This window comes from Hemiscyllium ocellatum, chromosome 4 (genome assembly GCF_020745735.1).
Source record: "Hemiscyllium ocellatum isolate sHemOce1 chromosome 4, sHemOce1.pat.X.cur, whole genome shotgun sequence".
In the NCBI taxonomy this organism is placed as follows: Eukaryota; Metazoa; Chordata; class Chondrichthyes; order Orectolobiformes; family Hemiscylliidae; genus Hemiscyllium; species Hemiscyllium ocellatum.
Genome location: NC_083404.1, coordinates 141139601 through 141165943, shown reverse-complemented (window position 1 = coordinate 141165943; position 26343 = coordinate 141139601). Strand labels below are relative to the sequence as shown.

At 51.6% G+C, this 26343-nt stretch overlaps 1 protein-coding gene across 2 annotated transcripts in view; it reads left to right on the top strand.

Annotated features, from left to right (window-relative positions):
• Positions 1–26343, top strand: part of asic1c (acid-sensing (proton-gated) ion channel 1c) — an 81096-nt gene that overhangs the window by 40215 nt on the left and 14538 nt on the right. For both annotated transcript variants that reach the window (XM_060823937.1, XM_060823938.1), the window contains exons 2-7: positions 6658–6808; positions 13029–13156; positions 16831–16981; positions 21414–21470; positions 24055–24208; positions 26011–26102. In XM_060823937.1, coding sequence (XP_060679920.1) covers positions 6658–6808; positions 13029–13156; positions 16831–16981; positions 21414–21470; positions 24055–24208; positions 26011–26102 — 733 coding nt within the window. The remainder of the gene's footprint in view (positions 1–6657; positions 6809–13028; positions 13157–16830; positions 16982–21413; positions 21471–24054; positions 24209–26010; positions 26103–26343) is intronic.

The following is a 26343-nucleotide window of genomic DNA, read 5'->3' as shown; positions in this document are numbered from 1 at the left end:
AGTATTGGCCCCTTCTCTCGTTGTGAAATGGAGTCCCTCAGATCCAGTAACTGGGAGCTGATGATGATCTGAATGATTCACATTGTGGCTTGACAGGGCAGCACAGAATTCACTTCGGAAAGCACCAGATATTCTTCAGATTAGTTTTTATGATTTTCTGAATAGGAAAGGGCAGGGAAATTATTGTTGCAGGTGTATTATATTTCAGTTGCTGATTAACTCAAACGCCAGCTACTGACTCCCCACCCCCTCCAGTGGGTAAAGTTACAGTCCTGACCAGGGGAAGAATGAAAACAGAATAATGCACAGACACAGGAAAATCCCAGAGCTCCAAACCCTGCCCTCACTGAGCACTTTGTTAGTTAGTACTGAGGCCGAGAGAGAGAGAGAGAGAGAGACAGAGACAGAGAAAGAGAGAGAGAGAGATAGAGACAGAGAGAGAGAAAGAGAGAGAGACACAGAGAGAGAGACAGAGAGAGAGACAGAGAGAGAGAGACAGAGAGAGAGAGACAGAGACAGAGACAGAGAAAGAGAGAGAGATAGAGACAGAGAGAAACAGAGAGAGAGATAGAGACAGACAGAGAGAGAGACAGAGACAGGGAAAGAGAGAGACAGAGACAGAGACAGAGAAAGAGAGAGAGAGGAGGCAACAGCTGCAGTAAAGAGGGAGGGGTGACAGTGGGGGTGAGGGGGGTGTGGGAGTGAGGCAATGTAGGGGTGAGGGAGTGAGTGGGATGTGGGGGTGAGGGGGTGGAGGGGGTAAAGGCGGGAGTAGGGTGCACAAAGCAAAGGAGGAGACAAAAACAGAAATTGCTGGAAATGCTCAGCAGGTCTGGTGGTATCTGTGGAGAGAGAAAGCAGTGTTAATGTTTCAGGTAGAGTGAGCCTTCCTCAGGGCAGGGGAGCGTGGGGAGACTGTGGTCTGTGCTGAAGGGGTCATGAGGGAGTCGCAGCCTTCCTGGTTCTGCCAGAGAGAACCTCATTTCTCTGGTCTTGGTTGCAAAAGTCAACTCATGCACAGCGAGATCCCAACAAGAGCCACGAGAAGTGGGAGTAAGAGATGAACTCTGTCCAGGTCACGCAGGGGGAGGGGAGGCTGGGGGAGCTGGCACTGGCTTTGCAAACCCAGACCATGTTGCCCTGAATCAGCCAATCAGGAGGGAGCCAGTGCAGTACCAGCACAGACCAGTAGCTGGCGACACATAGCCATGGCCTGGTAAGCTCAGTCACTCCCTCTGGTGAGGTTTCTCAGCATTACAGCTAACTGCAACATGAACATGTGATCGCTCCATGCAGGAGAAGATCTTAACTTCCACTGTTCGAGGGTAAAGAGCCCTCAGTGTATCCGAACCTGCCATCATTCTCCTTTGTACTCTTTCCAAAGTGATTATATTCTTGCTGTGATACAGTGGCCAGGGCTGTAGAGAAACCCCCAGCGATGGTCTAACCAGTGTCTTACATCCCTGCTCGTGTACTCAATACTTCACACAATGAAGGGAAGCATCTCCCCTGCCTCAGGTACAGCATTCTCTCTCTCTCTCGCTCAGTCCTGCCACCTTCTGGGACTCATTGACATCTTCGGCCCCTCTCCAACCTTCCCCAACTGCATTTTCCCAATTGTGATTCCACCTTCTCATCCTGACTAATGATGTCCTCCTGGAGTCCACAGCACTCTGCTCCCAGCCAATGTTTGTGCTGAGTGTAAATTATCCAGACGGGTATGTGAATAGGAAGGGTTAGAGGGATATGGGCCGGGTGCTGGCAGGTGGGACGAGATTGGGTTGGGATATCTGGTTGGTGTAGATGGTCTGTTTCCGTGCCGTACATCTCTATGACTCTCACATTTAAGTCTAAATCATTCGTACGGAGTCAAAGGGTCATACAGCACAGACACAGGCCATTCAGCCCAACGCGGTCATGTCACCCAGTTTCCTAAACCAAACCAATCCCACCTGCCAGCACCCGGCCCATATCCCTCCAAACCCTTCCTATTCATATACCCATCCAAATGCCTTTAAAAGGTATAATTTTGCTTATAGAGTCATAGAGATGTACAGCACGGAAACAGACCCTTCGGCCCAACCCATCCATACCGACCAGATATTCCAACCCAATCTAGTCCCACCTGCCAGCACCCGGCCCATATCCCTCCAAACCCTTCCTATTCAGATACCCATCCGAATGCCTCTTAAATGTTGCAATTGTACCAGCCTCCACCACATCTTTTGGCAGCTCATTCCATACACGTACCACCCTCTTAAATCCCTTTTAAATCTTTGCTCTCTCACCCTAAACTTATGCCCTCTTTGGACTCCCCCACCCCAGGGAAAAGACCTTGGCTATTTACCCTATCCATGTCCCTTATGATTTACTAAACCTCGATAAGGTCACCCCTCACCCTCTAATGCTCCAGGGAAAATGCCCCAGCCTAACCACCATCTCGTCATAACTCAAACCCTCCGACCTCAGTAACAGTCTGGTAAATCCTTTTTTTGCCCCCATTTCCAGTTTATTACCATCCTTCCTATCACAGGGAGACCAGTATCCCAAATGTGGCCTCACCAATGTCTTATTTACCATCTTCAACAACAAACAGCGAGGAACCAAATATGAAGCCCCAGAGAGCAGCTCTGGAAATCCCCAGTGTTCAAAAAAATCACCGTTCGCAAAAACATCCATGAACCAGGCCGGTATTTCTTGCCTAAAACACGCAGACAAAAACTCAACACAGTGCTGGAACTCTGGACCCATCGATTCCATTGTCGTCTGACTTATCTGCTTCTAATCTTCGCCCCCACCCCCACCCCTACCACTCCATTTCTCTTGTGAATGACTTGCTGGACCTAGATACCAACCTGTGCTTCATGTCTGAGGACATCCAGATCCCTCTATACCTCAGCATTCTGTCATCTCTCTCCATTTCAATGATATTCTGCTCTTTTATTCTCGATGCTGCAATAGCCAACCTCACGTTATCCTACACACACTTGGCCAAGTATTGCCCACTCCCAGAACCCTGTCTGTACCCCCTTTGTGGGTTTCTGGGAAATCCTTAACTGGGTTCTGGACCACTCCAGTTCAGCTTCTGGTCAGTGGTAACCCTGGACGTTGGTGGGAGGGAGATTCAGTGATGGTAACACCATTGAATATTAAGGGATGATGATTAGATTCCCTCTCATTGGAGACAGTCATTTTCTGATATTTGTGTGACATGTTGCTTGCAACTTGTCATCCTAAAGCTGGATATTATCTAGTTCTTGCTGCTTTGGGACAGGGACTGCTTTAGTATCTGGGGAATCATGAATGGTGCTGAACACTGTACAAGCATCGGTGAACAGCCCCATTTCTGACGTGTTCAGTTGTCGCTGGCTGTCTCTAATTCCCCAGTCTCATACTCTCAAGGACCAATGCTCACCTCAGCTACCCTGTTCCTTTCTGTCTCCTAGTTTTATATTTCTTGCTGGTTTTCAGGCGACTGTCTGTGTGGAGTTTGCACGTTCTCCCCGTGTCTGCGTGGGTTTCCTCTGGGTGCTCCGGTTTCCTCCCACAGTCCAAAGATGTGCAGGTCAGGTGAACTGGCCATGCTAAATTGCCCGTAGTGTTCAGGGATGTGTAGGTTAGGTCCTTTGGGTCAGGGGTAAGTGTAAAGTAATGGGGAATGGGTTTCTGTGGGATACTGTTTGGAGGGTCGGTGTGGACTTGTTGGGCCGAAGGGCCTGTTTCCACACTGTAAGTAAGTAAGGAATCTAATTCTCTCATGTCTGATTTCTCTCTCTTTCATCATTTTTAGTCATTTTCTGCTCATTTCGAACATTTTCCCAGTCTTTTCTTTAATGACTAATATTTGCAGCATCATGAATCTTTTGCATTGATTGAATCCCAGCCCAAAGTTCCCGAATTAGTCACGATCTGTGCTTCTGAGACCAGTTTGAGGGATTGAAGTTGAGATGCCCCAGGGACAACATAAAGAGTTAACTCAGCAAAGCCCGGGAGTGTTAGACGTAATCTTAGATCTAACATCGCGCTGAGCTGCTGACAGAGTCAAGATTCGATTAAAAAGTCCATTTACTGGCTGGACTGTGACCAACATTAATCCCGAGCAGCAGATTAAATGAACAGCTTCCTTGCTGTTTTTATTATCCAATCAACACAATCTGTGATATTAAAAAGTGAGGAAATTGCCCTCCCATCTCAGACAACAAACATCAGGCCAAACCCTGCTGTAAAGTGATTGGTATATTAACCCAGCAAGCCTTTTGTAATGTCAGAACATGCGACACCTTCAGGGCCTGGAGCAGACAGGGCTGTGAACATACTGATTGTGCTGTTACATTGAAACCTACTGTGTTTTCGTGTTTGTTCACGGGACATGGGCGTCGCTGGGGGGGGCTTAGTATTTATTACCCATCCCTAACTGCCCTCGGTGGGGGTGTAAGAACACCCAGAGTGCAGTTAGGGAGGGGGGTCCAGGGCTCTGACCATAGTTTGCCTGTCACATTTGAGGATTTGCTGTATGCAATCCCCAGGAAAGGCAGCGTCACACAGTGGGGAGGGGGGTGGGGAGGGGGATTGGGGAGGGGGATTGGGGAGGGGGGTGGGGAGGGGGTGGGGACGGGGATGGGGTTGGGAATGATATACACCCTGATCGTTGCTGATTCAAAGCAGATCATCACATCATCAGCCACTGACCCAACAGGAAGCTGCTGTTTCTCTGCAGCTCAAATGTATTGATAGGAAATTGTAAATGGGCTTCCCCATCGCCCCCGTCCCCCCCGTCTCCCCCGTCTCCCCTATCTCCCCGTCTCCCCTGTCTCCCCTATCTCCCCTATCTCCCCTGTCTCCCCTGTCTCCCCTATCTCCCCCATCTCCCCTGTCTCCCCCATCTCCCCTATCTCCCCTATCTCCCCTGTCTCCCCTGTCTCCCCTATCTCCCCCATCTCCCCTGTCTCCCCCATCTCCCCTGTCACCCCTGTCTCCGCCCCTTAAAGCTCTGTACACCCCAATCAGATCTCCCCTCAGCCTCTCTGATCTAAGGACAATAACCCCAGCCTGTCGAGTCTCTCTTCATAGTTGAAGCGCTCCTGGTGTATCTCCTCTGCGCTTGTTTCTGGTGCAGTCAATATCTTACTGTGTGTTTCCCAGAAACATGCACAGTACTCCAGCTGTGGCCTAACAAATGTTATATACAACTCCATGAAAGCCTCCTTGCTGTGGTATTCAAAGCCTTGACTAATAAAGGCAAGAGTCCGATATGGCTTCCTAACCATCTGAACAATCTGTCCCGCTGCCTTCAAGAATCTATGTACACCAAGGTCCCTCTGATCCTCCTAAAACATTTCAACATTTACTCCCTTGATAGTCGTCCCAAAATTCATCACCTCACACTTTTCAGGATTAAATTCCATTTGCCACTGTTCAGCCCACCTGACCAGTTCATTTACATCATCTTGTAGTCTCGGGGCTTTCATCCTCCCGACAAAAGTATTCTGAGGGACAGTAGAAACCACCATTTAGAAAGTGAGAGAGTGTCTGAGGACAGCCAGTAAGGACCGATTGTGGGCAGGTCATGTCTGATTGGTTGTATTTTTGGATGAGGTGGTCAGGGACACCGCTGAGGGAAGCACATTTGAGGTGGGCGACAAATTCCCACAAGGGAGGCTGACTGAAGAAGCCAAGAGACCTGGGAAGCCAAGGGGGGGAAGCACATCTCCATCCCATTGAGATGAAAGCAGGAAGGGTTTCTGTGGACGGGTCTCTCTCGGACTGGGAAAGCTCCCACAACCCTTCCTACTGAGTGCTGCAGAAACTCAGCTGGATCTGTGGAGAGCATTAAACCCAGTTAAAGTTTCAAATCTGCTCCATCTGACCCTCCTTCAGACACCGAGATTTTGCTACTTGCTCTCCTAGACAGTGATATCTGCAAATGATTTAAACTTCAACTTGCAGGATTTCACGAGTGTCGCTGCCTGGGCCCAGCCTTTATTGTCTGTCCCTAGTTGCCCCTTGAGAAAGTGGGGGTGAACTGCCCTCTTGACCCGCTGCAGTCCATGTGCTGTGGGTTGACCCACAATCCCTTAGGGAGGGAATTCCAGGATTCTGACCCAGTGACACTGAAGGAACGGTGATATATTTCCAGGTCGGGGGATGGTGAGAGGCTAGATTTCCTGAATGGACAGCACTTGCAGAACAATCTCTTGCCCGTGCACTTTAAGATCGGTCTATCAGCAACTGTGCAAGTTGGGCTGTTTACTCCTAACAACATGACAACCAATCAAAGGGAGTCATAATGTGGCTAATTCCCAGCTGCAAGAAGAGGCAGGTGATCAACTCACAGGGACACGGTCTCCACAGGAATATGTTCAAACCACAGACCATTTTGAATTAACCGAATGCCTGTTGCTTTCTCCCTGACAATATGTCAGCCAATCAGAGTTGACTTCACAACCAATCAGCAGCCTGGTTTCCTGCGCTATATGAGTTGATTTTTTGCATTTGTCTTGAGTGCAGATGAAAGACATCGACATTGTATCTGTCTTTATTGCAATAAAACAGACGCATTGATTGGCTGGGGGTTGGGCCAGTCTCAATAAACTGCAGCCAGTCATCACCAGGTTTGGGCTGAAACATTCTCATTGTTTCTTCGTCTGTCCCACTCAGATTTTCACCCGATACGGGAAATGCTACACCTTCAACTCAGGGAAGGATGGGAAACCCCTCCTCACTACCATGAAGGGAGGCACAGGGAATGGCCTGGAAGTGATGCTGGACATTCAGCAGGATGAGTACCTGCCAGTCTGGGATAAGACAGGTGAGAAACTGAGATGGGAAGAACAGGGAATTTGGGGGGGGGGAGGTGGGAGAGCACAGGGATGGTGGGGTTACACTGAAGTGACGGGGCAGAAAGGAGGCGGGGGGGAGCGAGACTGCCTGGAAATCCCAGTGTTCCAGGGGAATGGAATAGCACAACCCAACAGAGACAATGCAGGAAATCGGGAATAATCAGACTTAATGAGCCCAGATCAAAGAGTGGGAATGGCAGGAGACTGTGGGAATGCCACAGGAGATTGGAAATTCTGGGAGAGTGGGAATACTGTGAGAGATGGAATGCTGTGAGAGATTCGGAATGATGAAAGAGAATATTAATGCTGGAAGAGACTGGGAATGCTATGATTGGGATTGTTGGAGAGAATGGGAATGCTGGGAGAGGTAATGTTTCTGGCTTGCCTGCGTTCTCTCTTTGTTGTCATCTCTCCGCCTGTGACTTGTCTTTCAGCGTGATTCCTGAGCGTGTCTTGCAGCAGTTAATTCCAGTAAAAGATGATGTAACTCCTGGTCAATGTTTTCCGGTGCTTCCTGGACAGACTTTCTCAATGAGTGCATGCAGAGATCAGAGGGAAAGGTTTTAGGGAATGTCTGAAAGGCAGAGGTTAAATAGGAGACTCTGTTACACATTGTTGTACTATATTGTCTGTGTATGTTATGTTGTAGATCTAGGAACAAAACTGGTGTGTGTAAGTGTCAGGGAAGGTGTGACGGATAATCCATCATCTCTATATTTATAACGGATACCAGTTTTCTGTAAGTTTGGATTCCAGATTTTTGAATTAATAACCTATGGATTTTCCAACTGTCTATGAAGTTAATTAACTTATCAGTAATTCTGTAGCCATGGTGATTTCTTTTAAAACAGTTCTTGAGGCCCAGCTTTATAATGAATGTCTTTGTGTGTATTTTGTCGGTAAGGATTTACACTTGAGCAAGATAAACAAGCTCCAGGTTAGAAGGTCAGGGGAGGTGTTTAATCTGAACAAGACCCCCCCACGGCCTGGAAAGGGAGACATTTCCTTTCAGTTTAACTTTGAGCAGTGAAGTGAAGCCCCTGTTTTTGTATTGACCAGTGATTCTGAGAGAGGATGGAGATTGGAAAGTAGATGGCCTTTGAGTTAAGTGTTAGTGACAGCCCGAGACTGAAAAGGTTGGCTCTCAGAAGGAACATCAGCTAAAGCAAGAGAATTGAGTGATCACAGAAATATGATGAACAGAAACTGATTACAGCCGTGTCAACGGAACTAGGAATGTAGTGGCCCTGACTGAGGTGTGTGGGCCTGGAAGGGTGGTGTTGGGGTAAGACAGTTACATTTTTTTGGGGATATTTGTAATATAGTGTGAAATCATTTGTGCTTTCCTCTAGGGCAGCAAATTGTGATGTTCTTTCATTAAAATTACACCAACAACCTCTTGTGAACATCTTGAGTAACTTCCCTCCCAGTAATCAGGCTGTGAAAACACAAGTGATGGGTAACTACCCCGAAGGATCTGGGGCTGGTTCACCTCGAACTGGGGGCCCGTTCTCGAAAAGCAGCCTGCAGGAATGAAACAAGGGTACTCATTCCGACAGGTGCAAACTGAGATTGTTTATGCATCACAGAACTCAGGTCAGCATTCAGAGGGGGAGGACATTCCAGAGCTCGGGATCACAGCACCTAAACGCTGTTGAATAATTAAATTCAGGACGTGCAGGATACCACTGGAGAGGAGCGCAGTGGTTGGTGAGGTGGGTGAGGTGGGTGAGGGGGTGAGGTTGGTGAGGTTGGTGAGGTGGGTGAGGTGGGTGAGGTTGGTGAGGTGGGTGAGGTTGGTGAGGATGGAGAGGTGGGTGAGGTTGGGGAGGTGGGTGAGGCTGGAGAAATGGGTGAGGTTGGTGAGATGGGTGAGGTGGGTGAGGATGGAGAGGTGGGTGAGGTTGGGGAGGTGGGTGAGATGGGTGAGGTTGGAAAGATGGGTAAGATTGGAGAGATGGATGAGGCTGGAGAAATGGGTGAGGTTGGTGAGATGGGTGAAGTTGGTGAGATGGGTGAGGTTGGAGAGGTTGGAGAGACGGGTGAGGTTGGTGAGACGGGTGAGGTTGGAGAGACGGGTGAGGTGGGTGAGGTGGGTGAGGTTGGTGAGGTGGGTGAGGTTGGTGAGGTTGGAAATTTAGGGTGAGATGGTTGAGGTTAGAGAGATGGTTGAGGTTAGAGAGATGGGTGAGGTTGGTGACATGGCTCAGGTTGCAGTGGTTGCTTAGGTTGGTGAGATGAGTGAGCTAGGTGAGGTTGGTGAGATGGGTGAGGTTGGAGAGATGGGTGAGGTTGAAGAGATGGGTGAGGTTGGTGAGATGGGTGAGGTTGGAGAGATGGGTGAGGTTGAAGAGATGGGTGAGGTTGGTGAGATGGGTGAGGTTGGAGAGATGGGTGAGGTTGATGAGATGGGTGAGGTGGGTGAGGTGGGTGGGACGGGTGAGGTTGGAGAGATGAGTGAGGTAGGTGAGGTTGGAGAGATGGGTGAAGTTGGCAAGATGGATGACGTTGGTGTGGTTGGTGAGATGGGTGAGGTTATTGAGATGGGTAAGGTTGGAGAGATGGGTGAGTTGGGTGAGGTTGGTGATGTTGGTGAGGTTGTGAGATTGGTGAGGTTGGTGTGATGAGTGAGGTTGATGAGATGGGTGAGGTTGGAGAGGTTGGAGAGGTTGGTGAGGTTGGAGAGCTGGGTGAGGTTGGAGAGCTGGGTGCGGTTGGAGAGCTGGGTAGTGTTGGTGAGATGGGTGAGGTTGGTGAGATGGGTGAAGTTGGCGTGGTTGGAGAGAGGGGTAGTGTTGGTGAGGTTGGAGAGCTGGGTGAGGTTGGAGAGCTGGGTGCGGTTGGAGAGCTGGGTAGTGTTGGTGAGATGGGTGACGTGGGTGTGGTTGGAGAGATGGGTAGTGTTGGTGAGGTTGGTGAGATGGGTGAGGTTGGTGTGATGGATAAGGTTGGTGAGATGGGTGAGTTTGAGGATGGTGAGATGGGTGAGGTTGGTGGGATGGGTGAGGTTGGTGAGGATAGTGAGGTTGTTGAGGTTGATGAGATGGGTGAGGATGCTGAGATGGGTGAGGATGGTGTGATGGGTGAAGATGGTGAGATGAGTGAGTTTGAGGATGGTGAGATGGATGAGGTTGGAGAGGTGAGTGAGGTTGGAGAGACGTGTAATGTTAGTGGGATGGGTGAGGTTGAAGAGGTTGGAGAGATGGATGAGGTTGGAGAGATGGGTGAGGTTGGTGAGTTGGTTGAGGATGGTGAGATGGTTGAGGTTGGTGGGATGGGTGAGGTTGGTGAGGATAGTGAGGTTGTTGAGGTTGATCAGATGGGTGAGGATGCTGAGATGGGTGAGTATGGTGTGATGGGTGAAGATGGTGAGATGGATGAGGTTGGAGAGGTTGGAGAGGTGGGTGAGGTTGGAGAGGTGGGTGAGATGGGTGATGTTAGTGAGGTTGGTGAGATGGGAGAGGTTGGAGAGATGGGTGACGTTGGTGTGGTTGGAGAGATGGGTGAGGATGGTGAGATGGGTGAGGTTAGTGAGTTGGTTGAGGATGGTGAGATGGGTGAGGTTGGTGGGATGGGTGAGGTTGGTAAGGATAGTGAGGTTGTTGAGGTTGATGAGATGGGTGAGGATGGTGTGATGGGTGAAGATGGTGAGATGAGTGAGTTTGAGGATGGTGAGGTGGGTGAGGTTGGAGAGGTGGGTGAGGTTGGAGAGACGTGTGATGTTAGTGGGATGGGTGAGGTTGGGAGAGATGGGTGAGGTTGGAGAGATGGGTGAGGTTGGTGCAGTTGGTGAGGTTGGCAAAGTAGGAAAGATAGGTGAGATTGGTGAGGTGGGTGAGGTTGGAGAGATGGGTGAGGTTGGAGAGATGGGTGAGGTTGGTGAGATGGGTGAGGTTGTGAGATGGGTGAGGTTGTGAGATGGGTGAGGTTGGAGAGGTTGGTGAGATGGGTGAGGTTGGAGAGATGAGTGTGGTTGGCGAGATGGTGAGGTTGGCAAGGTAGGAAAGATAGGTGAGGTTGGAGAGGTTGGTGAGGTGGGTGAGGTTGTGAGATGGGTGAGGTTGGTGAGGTGGGTGAGATTGGTGAGGTTGAAAAGATTGATGAGGTGGGTGAGGTTGGAGAGATGGGTGAGGTTGGAGAGATGGGTGAAGTGGGTGAGGTTGGTGAGATGGGTGAGGTTGGTGAGGTTGGAGAGATGGGTGAGGTTGGAGAGGTGGGTGAGGTTGGAGAGGTGGGTGACGTGAGTGGGATGTGTGAGGTGGGTGAGATTGGAGAGATGGGTAAGGTTGGAGAGATGGGTGAGGTTGGAGAGATGGGTAAGGTTAGAGAGATGGGTGAGTTGGGTGAGGTTGGTGATGTTGGTGAGGTTGGTGAGGTTGGTGTGATGAGTGAGGTTGATGACACGGGTGAGGTTGGAGAGGTTGGTGAGGTGCGTGAGGTTGATGAGGTTGGTGGGATGGGTGAGGTTGGTGGGATGGGTGAGGTTGGAGAGGTTGTGAGATTGGTGGCGTTGGTGTGATGGGTGAGATTGTTGAGCTGGGTGAGGTTGGAGACATTGGTGAGGTTGTGAGAATGGTGCAGTTGGAGAGCTGGGTGGGGTTGGAGAGCTGGGTGGGGTTGGAGAGATGGGTGAGGTTGGTGAGATGGGTGAGGTTGGTGAGGTTGGAGAGATGGGTGAGGTTGGTGAGATGGATGAGGTTGGTGAGATGTGTGACGTGGGTGTGGTTGGAGAGATGGGTAGTGTTGGTGAGTTTGGTGAGATGGGTGAGTTTGGTGAGATGGGTGAGTTTGGTGAGATGGGTGAGGTTGGAGAAATGGATGAGGTTGGTGAGATGGGTGATGTGGGTGTAGTTGGAGAGATGGGTAGTGTTGGTGAGGTTGGTGAGATGGGTGAGGTTGGTGTGATGGATGAGGATGGTGAGATGGGTGAGTTTGAGGATGGTGAGATGGATGAGGTTGGTGGGATGGGTGAGGTTGGTGAGGATGGTGAGGTTGTTGAGGTTGATGAGATGGGTGAGGATGCTGAGATGGGTGACGATGGTGTGATGGGTGAGATTGGTCAGATGGGTGAGGTTGGAGAGGTTGTGAGATTGGTGAGGTTGGTGAGATGGGTGACGTGGGTGTGGTTGGAGAGATGGGTAGTGTTGGTGAGGTTGGTGAGATGGGAGAGGTTGGTGAGATGGGTGAGGTTGGTGAGATGGGTGAGGTTGGCGAGATGGGTGAAGTTGGCGAGATGGGTGACGTGGGTGTGGTTGGTGAGATGGGTGAGGTTGGTGAGGTTGGAGAGATTGGTGAGGTTGGAGAGATTGGTGAGATGGGTGAGGTTGGTGAGATGGATGAGGATGGTGAGATGGGTGAGTTTGAGGATGGTGAGATGGGTGAGGTTGGTGAGGATGGTGAGGTTGTTGAGGTTGATGAGATGGGTGAGGATGGTGTGATGGGTGAAGATGGTGAGATGAGTGCGTTTGAGGATGGTGAGATGGATGCGGTTGGAGAGGTTGGAGAGGTGGGTGAGGTTGGAGAGGTGGGTGAGGTTGGAGAGGTGGGTGAGGTTGGAGAGACGTGTGATGTTAGTGGGATGGGTGAGGTTGGAGAGATGGGTGAGGTTGTGAGATGGTTGAGGTTGGTGCAGTTGGTGAGGTTGATGAGATGGGTGAGGTTGGAGAGATGGGTGAGGTTGGCAAGGTGGGAGAGGTTGGAGAGGTTGGTGAGATGGGTGAGGTTGGAGAGATGAGTGTGGTTGGCGAGATGGTGAGGTTGGCAAGGCGGGAACGATAGGTGAGGTGGGAGAGATAGGTGAGGTTGGTGAGGTGGGTGAGATTGGTGAGATGTGTGAGGTGGTTAGGATGTGTGAGGTGGGCGAGGTTGGTGAGGTGGGTGAGGTGTGTGAGGTGTGTGACGTGGGTGGGATGTGTGAGGTGGGTGAGATGTGTGATAAGGGTGAGGTGGGTGAGGTTGAGGTTGGAGGTTATTACAAAGATAGAGGGAGGTGAAGCCAGGTCGGTGTTTGAAAATGGGACCTGTCCTGTTCCCCTGAAACAAATAGAGTTCAGGGCAGCGAAGGCATTAGCGAAGGGTTTTGTACGTGTGTGCTCATCGTTAATAGATGTTTCTTCTCTCTCTTCTCTCTCTCTATCTCTCTCACACTCTCTCTCTCTCTCTCTCTCGATTTGCCAATCCATCTTGCAGAAGAAACATCCTTTGAGGCTGGTTTGAAGATTCAGATCCACACCCAGGAGGAGCCCCCGTACATCCACGAGCTGGGATTCGGAGTTGCTCCAGGTTTCCAGACCTTTGTCTCCACACAGGAACAGCGGGTAATGTCCTGAGCAGGTTTGCTCCCGGATAAAGGTCACCAATGGAACATAGCTCAATTGTAAAGAAATAACCTGAACAAGTAAAAGTGAGGGTTTCTAACCTACTACAGTACATCATAAACAATACCCCTCAGTCTGATAACCACCAAAACAGGTCAAATGTGTTCACGCGTCCAGGAGATCAAACTGGAATCGAGGCTGATGACTGGACAATCCGATCCAAACCAGCAGCCGAATGGAGAGGGACATGTTACCCCCGGCCACTCGAGGGTGACACCTGCTCGTTGGTGTCTCTCAGCTTCATTACACAGTCATTGTGAGAGAATTCTCACTCAGTGTATGTGTGTGTGTGTGTGTGTGCGATCAGTGTGTGTGTGAGTGATCAGTGTGTGTGTGTGTGTGTGTGATCAGTGTGTGTGTGTGTGTGATCAGTGAGTGTGTGTGTGATCTGTGTGTGTGTGTGATCTGAGTGTGTGTGTGTGATCTGTGTGTGTGTGATCAGTGTGTGAGTGTGATCCGTGTGTGTGATCGATCAGTGTGTGTGTGTGTGTGTGTGTGTGTGTGTGTGTGTGTGTGAGAGAGAGAGAGATCAGTGTGTGTGTGTGTGTGGGTGTGATCAGTGTATGTGTGTGATCAGTGTGTGTGTGTGATCAGTGTGTGTGTGTGTGATCAGTGTGTGTGGGTGATCAGTGTGTGTGTGTGTGTGGGTGATCAGTGTGTGTGGGTGATCAGTGTGTGTGTGTGTGTGTGATCAGTGTGTATGTGTGTGATCAGTGTGTGTGGGTGATCAGTGTGTGTGTGTGTGTGTGATCAGTGTGTGTGTGTGTGATCAGTGTGTGTGGGTGATCAGTGTGTGTGTGTGTGTGTGTGTGTGTGATCAGTGTGTGTGGGTGATCAGTGTGTGTGTGTGGGTGATCAGTGTGTGTGTGGGTGATCAGTGTGTGTGTGTGTGTGGGTGATCAGTGTGTGTGGGTGATCAGTGTGTGTGTGGGTGATCAGTGTGTGTGTGTGTGTGGGTGATCAGTGTGTGTGGGTGATCAGTGTGTGTGTGTGTATGGGTGATCAGTGTGTGGTACATTGGGTCTGAGTGGATTCTGTTCCCTCCATGATCAGTATTGATTTTGTTACCATCTGGGCTGGTTGTATACCATACTGTGGTGCCCCTGTATACTCTGCCAGCTGTCTTTATAACTGACTGCCCTGTGACCTGTAATAGTTAGACAATTGGTTACTGGGTGAAGGGGTCCATACTCGTGATTCCCTTCTCCATTGGTGCAAACCTTGCATTGTTGATCCACACCTTGTGGTCATTGATTGGATCGCGCATACACAGATTGGGCTGGATTGTTTCACCATGGAGACACGGGAGGGATGGGACATGGCTTCAAGTGGTTTGCCAGTGAACTGTGGTCAGATACAATCCACTCGTCCACAATAGACAATAGGCATTGATTTAGTGGCTTTTAAAACTCACTCATCGGACATGGCTGTTGCTGTCTGGGCCCAGCATTTATTCCCCGTCCCTAGTTGCCCCTTGAGAAGGTGAGGGTGAGCTGCCTTCCTGAACCGCTGCAGTCCATGTGCTGTGGGTAGACCCACAATGCCCTTAGGGAGGGAATTCCAGGATTCTGACCCAGAGACACTGAAGGAACGGAGATATATTTCCAAGTCAGGGGATGGTGAGGGGCTTGGAGGGGAACCTGCAGGGGGTGGGGTTCCCATGTAACTGCTGCCTTTGTCCTTCTAGATGGATGTGGTTGTGTCTGTGGGCATGTTGTGAATTTCTGCGATACATCTTGTAGATAGTACACACTGCTGCATATTCATTTACCCACAGACACGTTAATTCAGACAAACATAGAGCAGGTTCCAGTCCAGGCAGTTTTGTGGAATTTCCAGGGGGCCTATAGTTGTCCTGTTGGTTTCTCCATGGCAACACCTTGGCCAATCAGTGCTGACTTGTCATCCAATCAGTACCAGTTCCGCTGTGGTATAAATTGTTGTGTTGGCTTGAAATTTGAAATCTTGTGTTTGTTATAGAGTCGAGGAGATGTTCATTCCAGCTCAACCATGCTAATCAGATATCCCAACCCGATCTAGTCCCACCTGCCAGCACCCGGCCCATATCCCTCCAAACCCTTCCTATTCATATATCCATCCAAATGCCTCTTAAATGTTGCAATTGTACCAGCCTCCACCACATCCTCTGGCAGCTCATTCCATACACGTACCACCCTCTGTGTGAAAAAGTTGCCCCTTAGGTCTCTTTTATATCTTCCCCCTTCACCCCAAACCTATGACCTCTTGTTCTGGACTCTCCGACCCCAGGGAAAATTTATCTTATCCATCCCCCTCATAATTTTGTAAACCTCTGTAAGGTCACCCCTCAGCCTCCAACGCTCCAGGGAAAACAGCCCCAGCCTGTTCAGCCTTTCCCTGTAGCTCAGATCCTCCAACCCTGGCTACATCTTTGTAAATCTTTTCTGAACCCTTTCATGTTTCACAACATCTTTCCGATAGGAAGGAGACCAGAATTGCATGTACTATTTCAACAGTGGCCTAACCAATGTCCTGTACAGCCGCAACATGACCTCCCAATTCCTGTACTCAATACTCTGACCAATAAAGGAAAACATACCAAATGCCTTCTTCGCTATCCTATCTACCTGCGACTCCACTTTCAAGGAGCTATGAACCTGCACTCCAAGGTCTCTTTGTTCAGCAACAATCCCTAGGACCTTACCATTAAGTGTATAAGTCCTGCTAAGATTTGCTTTCCCAAAATGCAGCATCTCGCATTTATCTAAATTAAACTCCATCTGCCACTTCTCAGCCCATTGACCCATCTGGTCCAGATCCTGTTGTAATCTGAGGTAACCCTCTTCACTGTCCACTACACCTCCAATTTTGGTGTCATCTGCAAACTTACTAACTATACCTCTTATACTCGCATCCAAATCATTTATATAAATGATGAAAAGCAGTGGACCCAGCACCGATCCTTGTGGTACTCCACTGGTCACAGGCCTCCAGTCTGAAAAACAACCTTCCACCACCACCCTCTGTCTTCTACCTTTGAGCCAGTTCTGTATTCAAATGGCTATTTCTCCCTGTGTTCCATGAGATCTAACCTTGCTAATCAGTGTCCCATGGGGAACCTTGTCGAACGCCTTCCTGAAGTCCATATGGATCACATCCACCGCTCTGTCCTCACTATCTGTTGCAATGGGATGTCCCTAAAGCATCTTGTCCATAGTGCAGGTACATTACTTCAGCCCCACCACATCCCTACGCTGTCGAGTCAACGTGATATTGTCTAATGCCACTAAAGGCAAAGAGAGAGAGGCAACCAATTGTAAAGTTAGATATGAACCCCCATAGCCAGTGCCTCGGGGATCGATAGGTGAGGGGGTTAAAATTGTCAAAGGTCAAGAACTTTGGGAGGATCACCTTCAGGGGTTGAAGTCTTTTATGAGGGAGACCTTCAGGAGAGAAGGTTGAGTCAGACACCTCAGTGAGAAATGGATTGGGCTGAGTCAAGGTCAAGGCTTGAGTTTCAGGGATCTCTTTCTGGTTCTGCTCCAACCCCCCGTCAGTGACTAACCGAGAGGTGGGGACACATCCCGCTCTTGTAATGGGGTGATTTCTCTGCCTGTCTTTCTCTGTCCCTCCAGATCATGTATCTCCCCCCACCGTGGGGGGACTGCAGAATATCAAACATCAACTCGGGCTTCTTCAGCACCTACAGTATCACAGCGTGCAGGATCGACTGTGAGACCCGCTACCTGGTGGAGAACTGTAACTGCCGCATGGTGCACATGCCGGGTAAGTGTCAGACTGAGATAGAACACCCCCCCCCCCACCGTATTCCAGTACAGTCACCCGTGACCCCCTCCCCCAGTACACTCACCGTGACCCCCTCCCCCAGTACACTCACCGTGACCCCCCCTTCCACAGTACACTCACCGTGACCCCCCTCCCTGAGTATACTCACCGTGACCCCCCTCCCCAGTACACTCACCGTGACCCCCCTCCCCGAGTACACTCACCGTGACCCCCCTCCCCCAGTACACTCACCGTGACCCCCTCCCCCAGTACACTCACCGTGACCCCCCTCCCCCAGTACACTCACCATGACCCCCTCCCCCAGTACACTCACCGTGACCCCCTCCCCCAGTACACTCACCGTGACCCCCCCTCCCCGTGTACACTCACCGTGACCCCCCTCCCCCAGTACACTCACCGTGACCCCCCTCCCCCAGTACACTCACTGTGACCCCCTCCCCCAGTACACTCACCGTGACCCCCCCTCCCCGTGTACACTCACCGTGACCCCCTCCCCCAGTACAGTCACCCGTGACCCCCCTCCCCCAGTACAGTCACCTGTGACCCCCCTCCCCCAGTACACTCACCGTGACCCCCCCTCCCCGAGTACACTCACCGTGACCCCCTCCCCCAGTACACTCACCGTGACCCCCCTCCCCCAGTACACTCACTGTGACCCCCTCCCCCAGTACACTCACCGTGACCCCCCCTCCCCGTGTACACTCACCGTGACCCCCTCCCCCAGTACAGTCACCCGTGACCCCCCTCCCCCAGTACAGTCACCTGTGACCCCCCTCCCCCAGTACACTCACCGTGACCCCCTCCCCCAGTACACTCACTGTGACCCCCTCTCCCAGTACACTCACCCTAATAGTCCTAGAGAAGTAGAGGATAATATTGCGAGGATGATTCAGGAAAAGAGTGAAGGTAGCAGGGTGGTTGTTATGGGGGACTTTAACTTCCCAGATATTGACTGGGAGAGCTATAGCTCGAGTTCATTAGATGGGTCGGTGTTTGTACAATGTGTGCAGGAGGGTTTCCTGACACAATATGTCGACAGGCCAACAAGAGGGGAGGCTATATTGGATTTGGTTCTAGGTAATGAACCAGGCCAGGTGTTAGACTTGGAGGTAGGTGAGCACTTCGGGGACAGTGACCACAACTCGGTGACTTTTACTTTAGTGATGGAGAGGGATAATCGTGTGCCGCAGGGCAAGAGCTATAGCTGGGGGCAGGGAAATTATGATGCAGTGAGGCATGACTTAGGTTGTGTGGATTGGAAAAACAGGCTTCAAGAGAAGAACACTAATGAGATGTGGGGATTGTTCAAGGAGCAGCTACTGCGTGTCCTCGATAGGTATGTACCAGTCAGGCATGGTGTAAAGGGCCTTGTGAGGCAGCCGTGGTTTAGTAAGGAATTGGAGCCCCTTGTGAAAGGGAAGAAGGCGGCATATGTAAAGATGAGGCGTGAAGGTTCAGTAGGGGCGATTGAGAGTTATAAGGTAGCCAGGAAGGAGCTAAAGAGGGAGCTAAGAAAAGCGAGAAGGGGACATGAAAAGTCTTTAGCTGGTAGGATTAGGGAAAACCCAAAGGCTTTCTATAGGTATGTCAAGAATAAAAGGATGACTAGGGTAGGTATCGGTCCAGTCAAGGATAGTAATGGGAAGTTGTGTGTGGAGGCGGAGGAGATTGGAGAGACATTAAATCAGTACTTTTCATCAGTATTCACTCAGGAACAGGACACTGTTGCTGATGTGAATATGGAATCACAAATAATTAGAATGGATGCCCTGGAAATATGCAGGGAAGAGGTTTTGGGAATATTGGAAAGGATGAATATAGATAAGTCTCCTGGGCCTGATGGCATTTACCCCAGGATCCTATGGGAAGCTAGGGAGGAGATAGCAGAGCCATTGGCCTGGATTTTTATGTCGTCATTGTCAACGGGAATAGTACCAGAGGACTGGAGGATAGCGAATGTGGTCCCATTGTTCAAGAAAGGGAGAAGGGATAGCCCTAGTAACTATAGGCCAGTGAGTCTGACTTCAGTGGTGGGCAAAGTCTTAGAGAGAATGGTAAGGGATAAGATTTATGAACATCTGGGTAGGAATAACGTGATCAGGGATAGCCAGCATGGTTTTGTGAAGGGCAGGTCGTGCCTCACAAACCTTATTGAGTTCTTTGAGAAGGTGACTAAGGAAGTGGATGAGGGTAAAGCAGTAGATGTTGTGTATATGGATTTTAGTAAGGCGTTCGATAAGGTTCCCCATGGTAGGCTAATGCTAAAACTTCGGAGATATGGCATTGAGGATACATTAGAGGTTTGGATTAGGAATTGGCTGGCTGGAAGGAGACAGAGGGTAGTAGTTGATGGATTATGTTCATCTTGGAGCGCAGTTACTAGCGGTGTACCACAAGGATCTGTTTTGGGACCATTGCTTTTTGTTATCTTTATAAATGATCTAGAGGAAGGACTTGAAAGCTGGGTAAGCAAGTTTGCGGATGACACAAAAGTCGGTGGAGTTGTGGATAGTGAGGAAGGAAGTGGTAGGTTACAGCGGGATATAGATAAGTTGCAGAGCTGGGCGGAAATGTGGCAAATGGAATTCAATGTAGCTAAGTGCGAAGTCGTTCACTTTGGTAGGAATAACAAGATGATGGATTACTGGGCTAATGGTAGGCTACTTGGTAGTGTGGATGAGCAGAGGGATCTCGGTGTCTATGTACACAGATCTCTGAAAGTTGCCACCCAGGTAAATAGTGCTGTGAGGAAGGCATATGGTGTACTGGGCTTTATTGGCAGAGGAATTGAGTTCCGGAGTCCTGAGGTCATGTTGCAGTTGTATAAGACTCTGGTGAGGCCTCATCTGGAGTATTGTGTGCAGTTTTGGTCGCCATACTATAGGAAGGATGTGGAAGCTTTAGAACGAGTGCAGAGGAGGTTTACCAGGATGTTGCCTGGAATGGTAGGAAGATCGTATGAGGAAAGGCTGAGGCACTTGGGGCTGTTCTCATTGGAGAAGAGAAGGTTTAGGGGAGATCTGATAGAAGTGTATAAGATGATTAGGGGTTTAGATAGGGTAGATACTAAGAACCTTTTACCGCTAATGGAGTCAGGTGTTACTAGGGGACATAGCTTTAAATTAAGGGGTGGTAGGTATAGGACAGATGTTAGGGGTAGATTCTTCACACAGCGGGTTGTGAGTTCATGGAATGCCCTGCCCGTATCAGTGGTGAACTCTCCTTCTTTATGGTCATTTAAGCGGGCATTGGATAGGCATTTGGAAGTTATTGGGCTAGTATAGGTTAGGTAGGACTCGGTCGGCGCAACATCGAGGGCCGAAGGGCCTGTACTGCGCTGTATCCTTCTATGTTCTATGTTCTATGTTCTATGACCCCCTCCCCCAGTACAGTCACCGTGACCCCCCCTCCCCCAGTACACTCACTGTGACCCCCTTCCCGAGTACAGTCACCGTGACCCCCTGTCCCCCAGTACAGTCACCATGACCCCCTCCCCCAGTACAGTCACTGTGACCCCCCCCCTTCCCCAGTGGTAGGACGTTACAACCGTCCCCTCCCCAGCTCTGAGCCAATCCCTGGTGTCTCTCGGTGAGATCCCGGGTGTCGCACTCTCTCTGTTTCTCCGTCCGGGTCTCAGTATTAATAAACATTGTTGTTTCTGAGGGTTCCGTCGCCAACAGTTATTGCCTCCAACAACAGACCCGAGGCCTTCCTGATGGAAGGTCCCACACCAGATCCTGCTGTACCTGCTACCCACCCCTCCCAATCTCCAAAAACAAATTCCAGCAGATGCTGGAAATCAGAAACACCCTCAGAGTCTGCAGGACTGGCTCCGTTTGTCAGCAGAGACACCGAGCCCGCACTGATCGCCACTCCAGCACTGATCACTCCTCCAGCACGGACAGTGTTTGTGTCGTTTGGGTTTGAGGATTCTCCACATTGTTCTCCTGGAGCCCCTCAAACAGCAAATACATTCAAGCTCTGGATCTCCCCCTCACTCTCTCACTCTCTGAATGTATAACACTCCCTCTCCCTCTCACTCTCACCCTCTTCCCATCTGTGTTCTCTCTCACTCTCCTCTTTCATTCACATTCTCTCTGTCTCCATCTTTCCCTCTCACCCATTCACCATCCCTGTCTCTCTCTCTCTCTCTTTTCCTCTCATTGTCTCTCTGTATCTCTCTTTCCCACTCTCATTCACTCACTTTCTCTGTGGCTCTGTGTATCTTTCCTTCTGTCTCTCTCATGTTCTCCTTTACTCATTTTCACGCTGTCTTCACAATCCCTCTCTCTCATTCACAACGTCTCTCCTTCCTCTCTCACTCGTTTCTCTCTCACTCACCCCTTTACTTTCTTCGTCTCTATCTTTCCTGGTTTCTCACTCTCTCTCTCGCTCTCTCTCTCTCTCACAGGGAATGCTGATGTCTGCACCCCAGAGCAGTATAAGGACTGTGCTGACCCAGCCTTGGGTAAGTATACACACCCTCAACTCCCTCCTCCAATATTTGTCTCAATGTTTTCTGAGCACTTCCCTGTCCATTCCGAACTCCCTCTCAAACCCCTCCTCAATGATTTCCTCCGTGCTGTCCCCAAGCCAAGCATTTCCCCTTCTTATTGGGCAGAGGCTCAGACCTTGCCCCCACATTACTGCCCAACCTCCTCTCCATCCCCCATCCCACACCCCCCACCCCCCCATCCTCCACCCTCCACCCTCCATCCTTCATCCCCCACCCCCCATCCCCCATCACCCATCCCCCATCCCCCATCCCCCATCCACCACCCCCCACCCCCACCCCCCACCCTCCACCCTCCACCCCCCATCCCCCATCCCCCATCTCCCATCCCCCATCCCCCATCCCCCATCCTCCACCCCCATCCCCCATCCACCACCCCCCACCCCCACCCCCCACCCTCCACCCTCCACCCCCCATCCCCCATCCCCATCCCCCATCCCCCATCCCCCACCCCCCACCCTCCATCCCCCATCCCCCATCCCCCATCCTCCACCCTCCATCCCCCATCCCCCATCCCCCATCCTCCACCCCCATCCCCCACCCTCCATCCCCCATCCCCCATCCCCCACCCTCCATCCCCCATCCCCCATCCCCCACCCTCCATCCCCCATCCCCCATCCCCCACCCCCCATCCTCCACCCTCCATCCCCCACCCTCCATCCCCCATCCCCCATCCCCCATCCCCCATCCCCCACCCCCATCCCCCATCCTCCATCCCCCATCACCCATCCTCCATCCCACATCCCCCCCCCCCCCCAACCCCCATCCCCCATCCCCCATCCCCCACCACCCACCCCCACCCTCCACCCTCCACCCCCCATCCCCCACCCCCCACCCTCCATCCCCCATCCCCCATCCCCCATCCTCCACCCTCCATCCCCCATCCCCCATCCCCCATCCCCCACCCTCCATCCCCCATCCCCCATCCCCCACCCTCCATCCCCCATCCCCCATCCCCCACCCTCCATCCCCCATCCCCCATCCCCCACCCCCCATCCTCCACCCTCCATCCCCCACCCTCCATCCCCCATCCCCCATCCCCCATCCCCCATCCCCCACCCCCATCCCCCATCCTCCATCCCCCATCACCCATCCTCCATCCCACATCCCCCACCCCCCAACCCCCATCCCCCATCCCCCATCCCCCACCACCCACCCCCACCCTCCACCCTCCACCCTCCACCCCCCATCCCCCACCCCCCATCCCCCATCCCCCATCCTCCATCCCCATCCTCCACCCCCATCCCCCATCCCCCATCCCCCATCCCCATCCTCCACCCCCATCCCCCATCCCCCATCCCCCATCACCCACCCTCCACCCACCACCCTCCACCCTCCACCCCCTATCCCCCATCCCCCATCCCCCATCCCCCATCCTCCATCCCCATCCTCCACCCCCATCCCCCATCCCCCATCCCCCATCCCCCATCACCCACCCTCCACCCTCCACCCTCCACCCCCCATCCCCCACCCCCATCCCCCATCCCCCATCCCCCATCCTCCATCCCCCATCCTCCACCCCCATCCTCCACCCCCATCCCCCATCCCCCATCCCCCATCCCCCATCCCCCATCCCCCATCACCCACCCTCCACCCACCACCCTCTCCCACAGCCAATCAGCAGCCCAACAATCTCTTCCGTGTCTAATTGAAAACTCTCCATTGGACGATATTCTCACACGTTGCTGACAGGATCTTTCGGCTGCTGCCATTTGTCTCCCTGGACATTGTTCCTGAAACCCTGAGGAATCCTGGGTCTCCCCTTGATCCATCGATCCGGGTACAAGCTGTTCATTCAAATCCTGCTCTGACTGGGCCCTGGAACTCCTGATCAGCTCAGCTCAGGGACCATTCCCTTGGACATGGAGTGTGCTAACCCCCTCCCACAATCCTCCTGTCTCTCTCCGCTATTCCAATCCCTGACCAAAAGCCCTCTCCACCAAAACCAGCCTCCCATCCCAAAGCTCAATACTTTCCCCTCTCCAACACCTCCTTACCCCGAACCCCTCCACAAACCACCCTACCCTCAATCCCAACCAGTCAATGCCCAAACCCACTGGCCAATCCCCACTTCACTCTGTGTTTCCCCCCTTGGGCTGTCCTGGGACTGGAGTTACGTGGAGATTCCCTTCCCTGGTGGACACTAGGTTGCAGTAGCTTTGAGGGTGAGTTATGGAATCCTCAGTCTCTGGTGAAAACCCCCTGACCACACACAGATAGATGGGCAGAAAGTCACTGGATGGTTGTTTATAATCTTGTGTGATCCTTCTTTCTCCACCTTTAATTCCCAACTCATCACCTTGCACGTTTTCCACCTGTTTACTTTCTCCATCCCTCCTTCGTCTTGACCATATACCTCTTTGACAAATTCTCTCTGTCTCTATCTCCCTCCTCCTGTCTTCCCCCATTCCTACCTTGCTCTGTTGCTTGCTACATCTCTCCCTCTCTCTATCTCGCACTTTCTCTATCCCTCTCTCTTTTTCCTTTCCATGTTGTTCTGTCCTTCCCCTATTTCTCTCTCTCTCTTCCCCTTTTCCAGAGTTTCTGGTGGAACAGGACAGTAGTTACTGTATGTGTGAGACTCCCTGTAACGTGACACGGTTTGGGAAAGAGATTTCCATGGTGAAGATTCCCAGCAAAGCCTCAGCAAAATTCCTCGCCAAGAAATTTAACAGAACAGAGCAGTACATCATGTGAGTATTTCCGGAGAACTCCCGCCTGACCAGTGAGCCTGGGGTCAGGGAGAACGGGAAGCTGCTAGGAGAGTGGGACGGAAGAATGGGAATGGGAATGGGAATGGGAGATGGACGGGGATGGGAGATGGATGTGGATGGGAGATGGATGGGGATGGGAGATGGATGGGGATGGGAGATGGATGGGGATGGGAGATGGACGGGGATGGGAGATGGATGTGGATGGGAGATGGATGGGGATGGGAGATGGACGGGGATGGGAGATGGACGGGGATGGGAGATGGACGGGGATGGGAGATGGATGTGGATGGGAGATGGATGGGGATGGGAGATGGATGGGGATGGGAGATGGATGGAGATGGGAGATGGATTGGGATGGGAGATGGACGGGGATAGGAGATGGATTGGGATGGGAGATGGATGGGGATGGGAGATGGATGGGAATGGGAGATGGATGGGGATGGGAGATGGATGGGGATGGGGTAGGGAGAAGCACTGGGACAGTGTGAGAGAGAATCAGGGAGAGCTGTTTCTTCTCTCTATCTTTCTCCCACACTCCCTCCCTCCCTCTCGCTTTTCCATTTTCTCTCTCACTCTCTCCATCTTTTAACAACTGTCTCCCTCACACGCTCCCTTTCATTTTCTTTCCCTCCTTCTTCCTCTCATACTCTCTGCAGCCAATAGAGCCAGGTGGATGTTATTGATGATGGGTTCCTGGGGCCCATCAGGGAGCCCTGGCTGACAGACAGACAGCCACAGGAGTCATCTCAGTTCAGGGACTGACTCTGAGCTGGCTGGTCACAGTCAGTGTACCGTGAACATTTAAATAAAGGGGGACTTGGTGATGGGATACCAGCCTCTTTGCAGTTACTTCACCCTCCCTCTCTCACACATTCTCTCATTCCTTCTCTCTCCCCCACTCTCTCATTCCCTCTCTCCAATACAGTCTCTCTCCTCTGTCTTCTATTTTCTCACTCCAACTCCCTCTGTCCCTCACTCCCTCTCTCTCCCTGACACACTCTCAGTCCCTCACTCCCTCTCTCTCCCTGACACACTCTCAGTCCCTCACTCCCTCTGTCGCTCAGTCTCCATTCTCTCACTTGCACTCTCCCACTATCTTGATCCCTCACTTCCGCTGACTCTCATTCTGTGTCCCTCAGTCTCTTACTCCCTCTATCCCCTCACTCTTTCACTCCTTCTATCCCACTCTCTGTCCCTCACTCCCTCTGTCCCTCTCTCTGTCCCTCACTCTGTCTGTCCCTCAGTCCCTCTGTCTCTAACTGCCTCTGTCCCTAAATCTTACTCCCTCTATCTCTTACTCTTTCACTCCCTCTCTCTCTGTCCCTCACTCCCTCTGTCCCTCACTCTCTGTCCCTTGCTCCCTCCAACTCAGTGCCTCTGTCCCTCACTCTCTCACTCCCTCTCTCTCCTTCACTCCCTCTCTCTGTCCCTCACTCCCTCTGTCCCTCACTCCCTCTGACTCTCAGTGCCTCTGTCCCTCACTCTCTCACTCCCTCTCTCGCTGTCCCTCACTCCCTCTGTCCCTCACTATGTCCCTCCCTTCCTCCCTCCGACTCTCAGTCCCTCACTCTCTCACTCTCTCACTCCCTCTCTCTCTGTCCCTCACTCCCTCTGTCCCTCACTCTGTCCCTCCCTCCCTCCAACTCTCAGTGCCTCTGTCCCTCACTCTCTCACTCCCTCTCTCTCTGTCCCTCACTCCCTCTGTCCCTCACTCTGTCCCTCGCTCCCTCCGACTCTCACTGCCTCCGTCCCTCACTCTCTCCCTCCGTCTTGTTCCTCAGGGAGAACATTCTGGTGCTGGACATTTTTTTTGAGGCTCTCAACTACGAGACCATTGAACAGAAGAAAGCCTATGAGGTTGCGGGATTACTCGGTGAGTGTTCCCATGGAAACGGGCTCCATGATGAGAGTGTGAGAGCCTTGAATATACTCAGCCACCAGGAGGGGGCACTCAGATTTCCCGAGGGCATTTGATCAAAGGTCAAGTACAAAGACCAGGCTGAGGGTGACGAGGGGACGGTGGGGACGGTTTGTAGATTGCTGGTTAGCGGTAACCCGAGAGTCGAAATAAATGGGTCTTCTTCAGGTTTGCAAGGTCATGGGATCAGTGTTGG